Consider the following 14,534-nt stretch of genomic DNA (forward strand, 5'->3'; position numbering starts at 1 on the left):
TCCATATGATTTGGTGTTAGAAACACTAGTGCAGGTGTGTCTTAATTGTGTGTGTGTGTGTGTGTGTGTGTGTGTGTGAGTGATGGACCTGTCTGGCAGTCTGGGAAAGCCCATGGACCCCTTCTTGGAATAATGTTTGTAAATGATTGAAGGAAATTTCATTTGGGGGTTAGCAGAAATAAAAATGTAGTATTTTCTTTTCCCATCCAAGTTCATGGACCCTCTGAAATCTTAAGCCCAGGTTTAGCAACTGCCATGGCTGAAGGTAGGTCATTTCCATAGTGCAAGCTTGGCTACTAGAGGAATATCTCTCTTCCCACTCCCCCACCCCATTTTGGCATTAATCAAATTACTGCTGCTTAGTAAAAGGAGTTCATGATCAAGTGTTGCTGTCCTAAAACATAAGCACTTTCTTACTCAGAGATAAGCATCCTTCTGCCTGGTTATCATTTTACTTAAGTTCTTAACATGGGGGGTCTAATTTAGGAATCAGTCTTTCTTCACTTAGAAAACATATGTGCCTTGTTGAGCGTCTCTTAAAGACGAGTTTGAGCTTTGTTAGAACAACTTTACTAAGCCTTCCAGTTTCAACAAATTGAGGACCTTAGTTATTTCCCCCTGCATTCTGTATTTCTCTTATGAGTATTTGAAAGGAAGAAGGGAGTACAGTGTGTTCCTTTTTCATCTATCCTTTTAATTTTAGCTGGGCTGGGCTGACAGCCAATGGAAAGGAAAGTCATGTTGTCTTTGAAGCCAAGGTGCATCCTTTCCATCCTGCTGACTAAATGCAAGTGTTCCTCTTTTAAATTTTGAAACTTTACACCTGTTTAGAGTAGGAGAGCTTTTTATAATACCTTTATAGCTTTGGGACCCACTGAACAACTGGTGGGGAAAAAAAAAGATAAAAGAAAAGTCTTGGGAATCAAATGCAGGAACTGGATTGAATGCCTCTTCTAAAATAGATGCAAATTTGAAAGCAAAACCAGATAACTTATGGGCATTCAGAAGGAGGAACTTTTCCCACAAACTAAACCATACAAAAATGGATTATGGCAAATATGGTAGGGTGAGCTAATAATTCTCAAAGAACTAATAACTCTCAAAGAACATCTTTCTTATTCTAGACATACCCACGGTCAGCACATCATACCTTAACACAGGCCTGATCTCAGTCTGGCCCTTTTGCACAATCCACCCCATTTCTTCTCTTACGTTAATTTAAAACTTTCTATAAAGACAAAGGACAGGAACTCCCAAGGAGCTTTCTTTAGAGACATGGCCCTTTCTTCCTTTTACCTGCCTGGTCCTGTCTTTTTTTTTTTTTTTTTTTTAACCAGTAACTTATTAGAAGAGTTACTTTTCACACAGCAGGAATGTAACCTAAAATTGCCCTCCAGTAGAGAACTAGTATAGTTTTCCTAAATACTTTACTTTGAACTAGATGATAGAACAGACACTAATATAAAAATATGGATTTTTTAAAAGTTGGTTTCCCCTTATCTGCTATCCCTTTACCTCTCTCCAAGGATTGGGCTTGAGAGAACTGCCCTGAGGAGGTCTTATCTATCAGTGGTATCTTAGAACTTTATTCTCTACTTTTCCTCATCTTTGATCCCCCAGTGACAAGGACCCTAGGCCTTCTAACTTCCCTTTGCTTCCTGCTCTTGCCATAGTAATGTCTAAGACCCTCATTCTAAGAAAACTTGCCTGAAGTTTAGGAATATCACTTTTTGGCCAGGTTTGTCCTGTGCTTCAAAATGATCCCTATCTTTTCAGAAGGAACAGTTGTGATGGGTTCTACCAAGAAAGTGCCTCATTTTATTGTAAAAGCTGAACATAATCATTTCTGTCTTTTCATTTTCCAGGGTTTCCATTGGCTCTGACATGTCTATTCTAGTTATGTACTACAGAAAATCAGGGATATTTATCATAATGAGGAGTAAAAACTGCCCCTCTGGCAGGTGTTCCTTTCTTGAGGAAAATGAGGTCTAATTGTTGACCCTCTTACTTTGGGGTGTCTAAAACTCATTTCAGACAGAAAATATACAATTTCTTAGAGTGGTTGTCAGATGTGAAAGCTGTACCCCTCTGTTTACAGTAGGTTGTGGTTTTTTTTTTCCTTTCTGCCTTAAAGACAAACACCTGTTAATGTCTTTTCTAAGCTTTCTAGTTTTTTTCCCTGGAGTGCATGGGGTCTGGATAGATTTCAGGGGGGGCTCTATGAACTTGGATGGGGAAAAATTATATGTCTTTATTTTCAATAACTTAACTGAAATTTGGCTTTCCAATTATTATAAAAACATTATTCTGAGAAGGGGTCCATAGGCTTAGGCTTCACCAGATTATCAGAGGGGTCTACGATTAAAAAAAAAAAAGAAAAAGAAAAACCCTGCTCTTAGTCCATTCAGGTGTTAGTGAGGAGGGAGGAAGGTAAGAGTGGTGGAAATATGGTGTCCAAAAGGTACAACTTTTCAGTCAACTATTTTTAGTTTAAATTACCTTGGAATCCAGAAACCTCATACTCCCGTCTTTGATGTATACGCAACTCCCTGGGGTCCTGAGAGATTGTGACTTGCTCAGGGACAAATAGCTGGGGGTGTCAGAACCCAGGATTTCCTGACTGGGACTGGCCCTCCATCTACTTAATGTTCAGTGGACTAATTCACAGTAAATTGGTAATTTAGTTTGGAAAAGCCTGTGACTAAGGACAGTTACAGTTGATCTGCATTGTAAGTTACAATAGTCGTATTATTTAAAAGTAACAGTCTTTTGGTTTGTTTTTTATTTTATCTATTTTAGAGGCTCTGAGCTGTATGTTGCTAATGAATTGTACTTTTTTAGAGAATGATACTATCTAGTGACTAATATAAGAAGTCCTTAGAAGTGTGGCACCAGAAGAAATGAGCAAAATCCTTTTAGTCAAACACTTCTATTTGTGCCTGATTTCATGCTTTTATAGCACTCTAAAGGTTAAAGAATGCTTGGATTGGTACAAATATGATTGTTCCCATTTTACAGACGAAGAAAATAAAGTTGTAAGTGGTTAAACGATTTGCCCAGTCATGCAATGGTAGGACTGAGCCTAGAAGCCAGGCTTTTAGGCTCCCTGCTAGTCCTCGGCTGTATCATGTGGCTCGTGCTTCCAAGCACCACACTTGTTTTCCCTGTGACTCATTCTTCATACTTGGAGGACATAAATCATGACATCAGTTTGTTAGATGTGTAGAGATTCACCTTTCCCTCAGTGTGTGTTGGGGTGGTTGTGGGGTAGGCAGATAGTCCTATACAGCCTTATTTTTAAAGTTCTTGTTTGTCTTTGCTGCTCTCTAAAATGTTCAGAAGAAAAAAGCCTAGCCTTTCCTTGAGAAAGGACCTAAAATAGAGAACTATTCAGTGGCAGGGAGGGTTCTGCAGTAAGTCAAAGCTGTCTGGCCCACCATGATCCTATGTATTGAAAAAGCCATTTCTAAGGGCCTGGCAAAAGGGGAATTCAAGGGAGTTACTATATGTCACTGCCTGCTCTCGAGAGCCCAGTGCCACAGCCTTCCAGCTTGGCCTGCCTAGATCCCAGCTTACCAGCTGGGCCTTCTAGTCTGACCTCATTCTGCTTTAAGGACACTAAGACCTTTGGTGGGGTCCCACAGGGAGCAAGTGTCAGGTAGGATTTGTGTGAAGGGAACTCCCCTCCCCCAGTACCACATACTGGGGTCATTCTACCTGGGCCCCCCGACTGCTAGCTAGCTTTATGTCACATGACTGGACGTCACGTGAACGCTCCAAACATAGGTCACGGGTGAAAAGTCCTAGGGACACAGCCCCGAACTAAAGGTTATGGGTACCGGGTAAAAGAAAGAAGGGGTGTGGGGGGGTGGGGCGAGCTCTCTCTATTTCCTTGGACAGTGGCATTGCAGGATGCTGGCTGGGAGCCATGAGGCAGAGCACCATGTGGCAATATTAGAATTAGATTAGAAATAGGCTTTAATCTCTACCTGCTTTTTCTATTTCAAGTAAATATTAATAAACTCTATGGAAACTAAGAACCAGGAGTTTTTCATTTAACTTAAATAGTTTTGAACCCAGGTTCTCTCCCACTAAGAATCAGGCTTCTTTATATTGCCTCCTTTCTGACCATGACTTAATTATCTTTTTTCTTTTCTATTTAAGAGACTAACTTTCCTTCTCTTGCCTGAACTTAAAGGGTAGGAACCACTCATTTACAGGCCCAAACTTAACACCAAATGACAGTTGTTTTTTTACAACCTATTTGCTAGGTCCTCCTCTTCCTCCCCAGATCACTATATTCATGGGGACTTGAGGATAGACACCCCATTTTTGGCCCACTACATCTCAGAACCCTGGAGCTCCAGAGACCTACAGGCCTCAGCCTCCCAGGCAGCGAGCATGATGGCCAAACCTGGTGCCTCTGACGTTTTTCAACCATATCTCTCTCATCCCCTGAAAGAAGCTCCATTTCCTGGGCTTCCTTGATGGCTTCTGTAGGCCCTTCATGATTTCTTCCCTCTTTTTCTGCTCCTGCTGTCCTGCTTCTCTGGGATGCCCTCCTCCTTTGTTTCTGCCCTTCCAGGCCCTTCCTTCCAAGTCCCTCCTGAGGCTTCCCCTTCCCTGCTTTTACCCAATTCACCACAGCAAAAAGCCATGGTCCCCCAATTCCTGCCTCCTATATCTGCTGTGTTTCTCCTACAACATAACTTCTAAACCATTTCCATACTCCTCCTCATAACGGGTAACATTTTTATAGTTCTTTAAGGTTGGCAAAACACTTTAGAAATATCTTTGATCCTCACAACAGTGTTAGGAGGTGGGGCTATTATTATCCTCATTGTACCAATGAGGAAACTCAGGCAGCCAGAGGTTAAGTGACTTCCCTAGGGCAGAGCTAAGCCTCTGAGGCTGGATTTAAATTCATTTCTAACTGATTCCAGATACAACACTGCTCACCACATCACCTGACTGCCCTTCACCCAGTTTCTAGCCCCCTTAGCCTTAGCAAATGACCTTCATCCTGTATTTTGCAAGTTTTCACTCTTATAATTACTGACTTCTGGGTCTCATCTCCCCTGTTAGACTGCAAGCTTCTTCAGGGCAGGGATGATGTCTTACTTATCTGTACCAAGCACTGTTACTTGTCTATAAGAGGCACTTGATTTTTTTTAAATCAAAAGGTCATGTGTTGGGTATTTTTAAATTATTTTAAAATGCAAATCTTGGTTATAAGAAGAGGGATATAGATGTGATTAAAAAGACAAAAGATAGTCATGAAATTTATTTTTAAAAACTACATTCCTTGCAGGTGGAAGCATATACCATTTTTCAATTAGCAATAATCGTGCCTCGGTTAGACCTCATTGGCTATGATACTGCCACTGCACAAAGCTAGCATATACCATTTTAAAATTTATTTTCTTCATGGGTTTTGTTTTCTTATTTTGTTTTCTTGTTTTTTGTTCTTCCACAACATGACAAATATGGAAATATGCTCTGATTGCTAGCACATATATAACATATCAAATTGCTTATCAGAGAGGAGGGATGGGAGGGAATTTGGAACTCAAAATATTAGAAAATGAATGTTAAAATGTATTTTTACATGTAACTGGGAAAAAATAAAAACATTACCAAACTAAGAAAAAATGTAGAGTCCTCTTATCTAGAAAAAATAACTAATTATTGCTGTGTCATTTTAGTGAAAGTAAGAAAATTTAATAAAGCCAAACCAAGACCTGATATAATTGAAGAAGAGAAGATGTATGCATATACCAATAATAGTACCTCAGAGACTGGATTCAGGTAATAAAGGAATGGGGAAGGGGGGGAGGAGAATGGAGTGAGTGTTTGGGGGCAAGGGACGGGGAGGTATTTTCTTTGAGAATTTGAACTCTTTTCTTAAAAGTCTAGAAAGAGAGGGCAACTAAGTGACTTGGGATAGAGAACCAGGCCTAGAGATGGGAGGTCCTAGGTTCAAATTTGGCCTCAGACACTTCCTAGCTGTGTGACCCTGGGCAAGTCATTTATTCCCATTGTCTAACCTTACGGTTCTGCCTTGGAACCAATACTTAGTACAAATTCCAAGACAGAAGGTAAGGATTTTTTAAAATTAAGAAATTTTTTTTACCTAGGAAGAACATTTGAATACTTAGTCTTATGAATGTTTATATAGCTGTATTTTTGAGATCTGGTCTAGCACTGTCATTGCAGATAAGACATTCCTTCCCCAACAATCAGATATTTAAAGTAGAAGTGCTCTTTGAGGTTGTGTATTCCACCAGTATCAAAGACTCCCAGCTTTGCATGCTGCCAGAAGCAGACTAACATGCAAATGGGAAAGGTTTAACAAAAATAAAAATACAGTAAAACAGAAAGCTAATATGTGGTTTTCTAAGTCCTTCTGTGGCATGTAGGGATCTTTGTTTTTGTTTGCATTTGATCCCGCTACTCTGAGCCAGCCACTCACTTTACAGAAGAAGCTCTAGACTTGGTCCAGACAGGTGATAGGGCTGGTCACAAGTTGGGGTTCGTGTTCTGTCTCTGACCCTTGCTAGCTCTGTGACCATGGGCCAACTGTTAGACCTTTCCATACTCTAGGCAGCTCTCTAGGACTCTCCTTTCCTTGCCAACTTGTTATTCTGCATCAGTGTCTGATTGGCATCAACAGAGGGAATTTCTAACCCAGATTCCCCTATACTAAAGAAAACAAAAGCCTGGACCAGAACAACAAAAGCAAAACCTTAGTGAGATTGTGGTTTTCCCAGCTCTTCTCTTCAGTATTTTTTTAAAATATGATGAAGGAAGGAGAGAGCATGAAGGTACTAGTCATTAGAGGAGGAAAGGAGAAGAAACCTCTCTGATTCTAAGAAGAACTCATAAAAAGTACATCCTTGGGCAGCTAGCTGGCACATAGAGTTCTGGGCCTGGAGTCAGGATCTTCCCGAATTCAAATCTGGCCTCAGACACAGCTGTGGGACTCTGGGCAAGTCACTGAACCCTGCTTGCCTCAGTTTCCTCCTTTGTAAAATGAGCTGCAGAAAAAAATGACAAACCACTCCAGTATCTTTGCTAAGAAAACCTCAAGTGGGGTCATGAAGAGTTAGACATGACTAAAATGACTGATGATCCTGTGGCAGGCCTATATAGTGGCCTATCAGTGGTGCTCCTTAGAATGAATTTAATTAAGCATGGGGCTCCACCAGTATGATAGCTCATTGATGGATTGGGAGCCAGAAAAACCGTTTGACCTTGGTTTTACGTGTCTTTGCAGACATTCCTTTGGGATGATGCTTTGACAAAGCACTTGATAAACTTTTTAAAGTGTTTGATCTTGGGGAGTCATGTATAGAAAAAGTTTACATAAAACTAAGCCATAAGCTGGATAGAGGAGTTTGCACATGTGCAAACTTATTCTTGGAGTTCTGTCTTTTGAATTTGCTTTCCCTCTTAGCCAGTTAACACAGCAAATCTTTATGTAAAATAGCCATTGCACTTTTCTCAAGTGTAATTCCTGGATGGCAGATTTCTCTTTGGGTTCTAGGTAGTGGTCTAGGTAGAGACTTAATGTAACAAGGCTAGTTAACGTGCTTCAGGAGACAGTCCAAGAGAGTGGATTTCACTGATATGGATACATAAGAAATTCTGTAAAAAGAGAAATTCTGTATAGCATTTGTCATGTTACTGTCTAGTTAGTAATCCATTGAATACTTTTAGTCTAATGTTTATATACCATGATATTTATCTTGCTAAAATTTGGCACATCCAAATTACTGCATTAGTGATGGTTTGAGGGGATTTTGTATGTATGCATTGTGGTTTGGAGTACTGGGATGTGGTTATCCCTAAACCGTACACAAACTATTAAGGATTACTGACTTATTCTCTACTGTCATACCACAAGTTTGGCATGGATGTGGTCATTCTTATAGAGAAAAGTTAGCTCTTCAGTTTTTTGTTTTGTTTTTTTTTTTAGCATTCTCTTGATACCTGGCACTTGAGAAGCTTGTTCTAGGTCTTGAACCCAGTATTAACAGCCTTCTGGCATCTCCCTGAAGGCCCCTGATTTTAAACATATAAATTCTAAACAATCTCTGAAACAAAGTTTTTTTTAAAAATACATTAATTCTCAGAATTCTCTTTTTATCTCAAATGTGGTTACTGCAAAAAGTACAAATAGAATCAAGATGATTTATTCCCTTGCTTTGTCACTATTAAAAATAAGGCAAATTTTATTTTTAAAAAAAGTCTTTCTTGATGGTTTGTAGATAAAATGTATATGGAGCATTTCTTTTAACGAAGGGAAAAAATAAACATGGTACCAGTAATATATACTGTAGCAATAGGCATCTATTTTTTAAAGGGACTTAAACCATAACATAGTAAGTTTATTAAAATAGCAGTATTCCTATGTTGCTTAATGAAAGGTAATTAGCATTTTCCATAATATAAAGTTGACCTAATTTGCAAAGCTGTCCTCCTCATCTGTGATTGTTTTTGTCCTGCCTTCTCTTCTGTACATTTTTTTAAACCCATACCTTGTTTCTTGGTACCTTTTTTTTTTTTTTTTTTTTTAAGGCAAATAGGGTTAAGTGACTTGCTGAGGGACACACAGCTAGTAAGTTGGCTGAGGCTAGATTTGAACTCAGGAAAATGAATCTTCCTGACTCCAGACCCAGCACCTAGCTGCTGCACCACCTGTCTCTCCTCTTAGTATCAATTCTAAGACAAAAAAGTGGCAAGGGCTAAGCATTTGGGGTTAAGTGACTTGCCCAGGATTGTACAGTTAGAAGTGTCTGAGGTCAGATTTGAACCCAAGTCCTTCTACTTTCAGGCTTAACATTTTATCCACTTTGTTACCTAGCGACTGCCATTCTGTGCATTTTTAAAGATGCTTCAATTGAATAAAGCACTAGGCCTAAAGTTAGGAATACCTGGCCCTGATTAACTAAAAAAAAAATGTTTTTTCTTTAAGAAGCAGCATTTTTTTTTAAAGAAAGGGACAGAGTAGAGAGAAAGAGACTGAAACAGCTCAGTGATTAGATAATCATGTCTGGAGACAGGAGGCCCTAGATTCAAATTTGGTCTCAAATACTTCATAACCTTGTGACCCCAATTGTCTAGACCAGTAATGGGCAAATTACTACCTCCGGGCCAGATGGAGGGCCCCTGAAATGTCTATTGGGCCACTGAAATTATTCCTAATCTGACGAATACAATGAGTAGGATACAATACAATGAAACTTGGAAAGAGTTGCCTTAGAAACAGACTGACAGACGAGCATTTCCTTTCCTTTGGCCTCCTCTTTAAAAAGTTTGATCATCACTGATCTAGACCCTACTACTGTTTTGCTTTGGAACTAATATTTAATGTTGATTCTAAGACAAGGTAAGGGTTAAAAAATAAAAATAAAAATAAAAAATAAATAAATAAAGATGCTTTAATTTAGTTTTCTTTTTGGGCTACTCTAGTACTAGCACCTACCCCATTTCCACTAGGAAAAAAAGAACAAGAGCCTTTTAATGAATTGGCATAATCAAGCAGAATAAATCCCTACATTGACCATGACCAAAAACTCTATGTCATACTGCATCTCAAGTCCATCACTTCTGTTAGATGGGCAGCATGCTTTATTATTGTCCTCTGGAATTGTGGCTACCTCTCATTTTGAACAGTTAAGTGTCCCAAGTTGTTTTTCTTTACAATATTGTTTTCTGTGTGAATTGTCCTCCAGGTTCTCCTCAATTCATTTTGCATCAGTTCTTACCAGTCTTCCTGGGTTTCTCTGAAAATCACCCCTTCCATCATTTCTTATGGCACAATCACATTCCATTATATTTGAAGACCAGAATTTGTTCAGCCATTCCCCAGCTGAAGGGCACCTCCTCGGTTTTCCAGTTCTTTGCCACTACAGCAAGAACTATTATGAAAATATTTTTTATGTGTGGGTCAGGAATCCTGTTTCTTTGATCTTTTTGGATACAGCCTAAATTTTCTTTAGAAACTGGCTCCAAATGACCACTTCTCCAATTGCTAACTGGTCAGCAGATATGAATAAATAGTTTTCTAAGGAAGAAACAAACGCAAGCTATCAATACCTATATGAAAACGTGCTACAAATCATTTATAACTAGAAAAGTTCCTATTTTAAAGCAGCTCCCTGGTTTCCCCTCAGACTTTCAGATGAGCAAAGTTAAACTCAAAAGGGGAACACTAGATAGGGAAAAGGTGTGTTAAAGCACTGTTGGAAAAGCTGTGAATTGATCCCACCCTTCTGGAAAGCAATTTATAAGTAGAACTGAAAAGTTACCAAACTATATACCTTCTTACTAGTCATATGCCCCAAAGAGTTCATCCTGGTTATTGAATTTTTTAAAATTGCTAAATGAGATCAGAATCTTCTTTTATGCTTTTAGGCTATCTAGCTTAGAGTTCAAGACAGCTTTTTCTCATTTTGCTCATCATTAACTACAAATATCCCTTATCTTGATTAGTTAGGACAGTTCTATTGTATCTGCAGCAAATTTTTACAGTGCCACTCAAGGGAAGAAATAATAAACTTTATTTCCAAGAATTAGAGGTTTAAAAAAAATTTCCAAGTTGATACATGAAATAGAAAAGGGCAGAGTTGAGAACCTCCAAAATATTTGTTAATAAGCATTTGTACTAGTGGAAATTGTTGCCTAGAAAACCTCCAGCTCTTAATGTAAGAAAGAAAATTTAGGTATTTATAGATATATATTAAAATATGTCGCCACCAGGAATCAACAATTCAGGTTGATTCCGTAATTAAATCAGACCCAAGTCAGCATCGGGTTGAGGAGTTTATTTACAATCTGGTAGGTAAAAAGTAGGAATAAATAGAAAGGGAGAGGCTAGTCCAGGCCTTTGCCTGGACGGAGAGAGAAGAAGGTTATAAAGCTTAATAAATGAAGCTGTAAGCCACAAGGCCCAACAGCCAGATAGGCAGAGTTTAGAATTGGCCCAGCAAGGCCAAGGAAGTCAGCCTAACTTACCCACGTGACAATATAGAGCGTAAGCTGTCTGTGGTCTCAGGAGATGCTTCTTCCAGTTCGAGAAGGCAACTGCCCCCACAGGAAGTTCACTCACTTACTTAAAGAGATCCTGTCTTTCATCACTTCCTGTGGTCCACCTCTAATTCAAATGGACAAATGGCAGTTTCTACATTGATTTGGACTGCCCAAAGGGCAGTCCCTTATTCTTGATTTGTTACTTATTGTCACGTGTGGGTAACTCGTCTCCCCTCCCCACTAAGGGAGGTGAGAGTGACATCATTAGCACGCCTAGGTTGAGTGGATTTTTGACTATTAATGGGCTCGAGCTAATTCTATTTACACATTAACCATATATAGAATTTAGTAAATTAAAAAAAAAAACTTATTCCATGTGAGAGAAAAGTATTCTGCATAATGGACCCTGCTAATAGGCTGTCAGCAAGTACCTTGTATCAGGTGGTCTTTCCTTTTATATTTAGTAACCTATTATGCCTTTTTTACTTACAGGACTAGTTCCTGTCTAGAAGAAGTAGTCGAAAAGCAAGGAGATATAATTGAATACCTGAAACGACACAATGCCCTGTTAAGCAAGCGACTGCTGGCCTTCACATCCCCAGATTTAGCTTCTCGGCCAAGGAGAGAATGAAGGCTCCCAAAGTTTCTGCATTTCTGGAATAATCCAAAATAAAACCATTCACGTTGGACCTTTGGACAAGCTGCCAGAATTCAATTAGAGCTTTTGCTGAATAGTTTTTAAGAAATAATTTGTGTTGAAAACTTGAATTTTGTTTTCAGGTATGTTGGACTGTTTCTTTTCTTGCTACAGCTATAAGGCTTCTTCTGTAGTTGAAAAATCCATTTCTGTAATCAGCATTTTGAAACATAGGTTTACAGATACTCATTTTCCCCCCATCCCTCAACATAATAGGTTTGAATTAATTTAAATCCTGTTTCTTTAAAGGTTTAGTTTTGGTTTCTTCCAAGTTAACACATCCAAATGAATGTAAATCCTCTGTTTCTTAATAGCCTGGCCCTTTAGCGAGGTAGTTAATCCTTTCAGAGAAGTTTCTAAATGAAGGAGCTTAATACAAATACATTTAGGTGGCAGAAGCAATTATGATTGTATATTGCTTCCCCTGCCCCCACCCCCCCAAAAAAAGGACCCTGGAGTCATTTCTACATACCTGCCTTGTGGTGCTGGGCAGAAACTCAGTTCACTCATACTAAGGCAGTCATTAGAAATGTTATTTTTTGAAAAGGGACCTTGTACAGCTGACAAAAAGTAAACAGAGTTTGTTTCTCCAGTCTCATCTTAACTGGAAATTTAAAGATAAAGCCAAATTGCCAACCTGATACAGTCAGATTCTATAGATCTCTAACTTGTTCAGAAGTGATTTCCCCTCTACCTGATATAATTTTAGTTGACATTTTCCATCAGTATATTAAAAGTTTCCTTAGAAAAACCTGATTTTGGTGGGGGTTAGTTTTGGTTTTTGATGGAAGAATGGATTTCTTCAGTGCCAGAATATATTTATAGAAACTTCTATATATAATATAATATATTATGTATACATGTATATTTATCTTTATTTGAAGACTCAATCCAATTTTACAACCTTTGCAAGATGTGCAGTATTAAGCTTATCACTTTTCATTACTACTTCCTAATTGGTGAATGGAGTGATATATCCTATGAAGGTGATTGTGTCACCTGCACACAGTTCAGAGTGAGTGTGTGTGTGTATGTGTGTATGTATCTGTCTGTCTGTTTTAGGATGGAAAAATATACTTTGTGTAGCTTCTGACTTGTTTAAGTATGTCTGGGCTCGTTTTTAAACTCTAGATTTTATCTGGGTTTCCTGCTTTGTTTTCATCAGTTTGTAACTTTAATGCCATGCCATTTCTAGGAAGCCTCCTTCTCCTTCATTCTAAGAAAAAGCTCTTACAGTCTGCCTTCAACTTTCCCACCATTCTTTAAAATATATGGAAGAAGACAGATTTTTTTTGCAACTCAGTTTGATGTCTGCAATTCCATTTTAATCACTTTGTAAGAATTATGGAATATGTTTTGGTTTAAATAACAGGTATGTTCTGGAAATTCTTTTAGGATCCTCAGGTTTTGATGTGTGTGTGGATGCCCATTTGTACTTAGTTTCTAAATTGAATAATAAATATTTTTAATTGTCCAAACAATAAATACTACTGAAAAAGCTGGCACTCTTTGTTTTTATTACAAATTGGTTGTATTTTATGTTTGAAACTCTAAAATGCTTTTCAAAGGATTGTGCCCGAGTAATAGACAAGTCTAAATAGATTCGTAAGATGTCTCATAAGGACTGAGAAGGAAGCATTGAATGGTAGCTGTTCAGTTGGAATTAGATTAAAGTAACTGAGCACAAACTATCTCTGAAACTGTCAGATTTTAACCTTTCTAGCTCTATGCTAACCGTAGCCATCTAAAACCCACCTGAATCCTTATATATGCCATTCTTCCTGCCTTTGACACTCTGTTTTTCTACTTCTTCTGTACTTAAACACATCCTCATTTTTTTATGGTCCTTAAAATAAACCTGTTCCCTGGTTCTGACAACCTTTTACCACTACTGTATCTGTCAAATTAAGCAATAATCTTTGAGAGGGTTCTCATATCTATTTCGCTCTATCCCAACAAATTTTGATGTATCTAATTTTACAGGCCAAGAGACTGAGTCACAGAGATTTCATGGAACATTTCTAAAAGTTACACAGCTTAGTGACATACCCATCATCAAACACTAGTTACCAGACCCTGCAATTTGCATTGCATGAAGTAGAGTGAAGGCTGTTCCTTAATTAAGACCTCATGATAGGGCAGAGTAGCTCAGTGAAAAACTTGGATTTAGAAGCATAGTATCCTGGCCCTGCCACCTGCTACTGGAATGTGGATGTCACAGCCTTCTAGGCCTGTGTCTTTATCCACAAAATGAGAGGATTACAGAACCTCTAAGACTATTCCCAGAAAAGTCAGTCAACTATGCATCTACCCTTTGACCCAGCAATACCACTTCTAGGCCTATTCCCCAAAAAGATCCAAGGAAAGGACCCTCATCTATTAAAACATATTTTTTAAATTATATATTATATATAAATATATGCTATATTTAAAAATATATAAACTTTATTTAAAATATATACATATTTTAAATTTATATATAATATTAAATACATATGTATATATAAAATATAGTAGCTCTATGTCATAAAGTGAAAAGAAGAATCAATTCTGGTACACAAATGGAATGTTGCTGTGTTCAAAGACATGCTGAAGAAGACTGTTTCAGAACAACCCAGGAACATTTTATTACGGATAGCTCTAAAGATGTGAGAACTCAGATTGATACCAACAACACACCTGTCCAACGCTGATGATGTCACTGCCTCACAGGTGTCATATACAAGCTGTACACTGTGGGGTGTGATCAGTGGGCATGTTAGTTTTGCTTTGGTTATTGGTTACAAGGATTTTTCCCTTTTAC

General features: G+C 38.3%; 1 protein-coding gene and 1 non-coding gene across 2 annotated transcripts in view; one reads left to right on the forward strand and one right to left on the reverse strand.

The window, feature by feature from the left end:
* TMEM192 (transmembrane protein 192) overlaps positions 1 to 13,229 on the forward strand; it is a 31,883-nt gene extending 18,654 nt beyond the window's left edge. The window contains exons 5-7 of the mRNA XM_044682395.1: positions 5,706 to 5,808; positions 11,527 to 11,814; positions 12,927 to 13,229. Coding sequence (XP_044538330.1) covers positions 5,706 to 5,808; positions 11,527 to 11,665 — 242 coding nt within the window. The 3' untranslated portion in view covers positions 11,666 to 11,814; positions 12,927 to 13,229. The remainder of the gene's footprint in view (positions 1 to 5,705; positions 5,809 to 11,526; positions 11,815 to 12,926) is intronic.
* On the reverse strand, positions 5,257 to 5,396 carry LOC123253187. Its single transcript, XR_006506568.1, has one exon. It is a non-coding gene; the product is annotated as a U4 spliceosomal RNA (small nuclear RNA).
* Positions 13,230 to 14,534: the final 1,305 nt, after the last annotated feature.

This window comes from Gracilinanus agilis, chromosome 6 (assembly GCF_016433145.1).
Source record: "Gracilinanus agilis isolate LMUSP501 chromosome 6, AgileGrace, whole genome shotgun sequence".
Classification (NCBI taxonomy): domain Eukaryota; kingdom Metazoa; phylum Chordata; class Mammalia; order Didelphimorphia; family Didelphidae; genus Gracilinanus; species Gracilinanus agilis.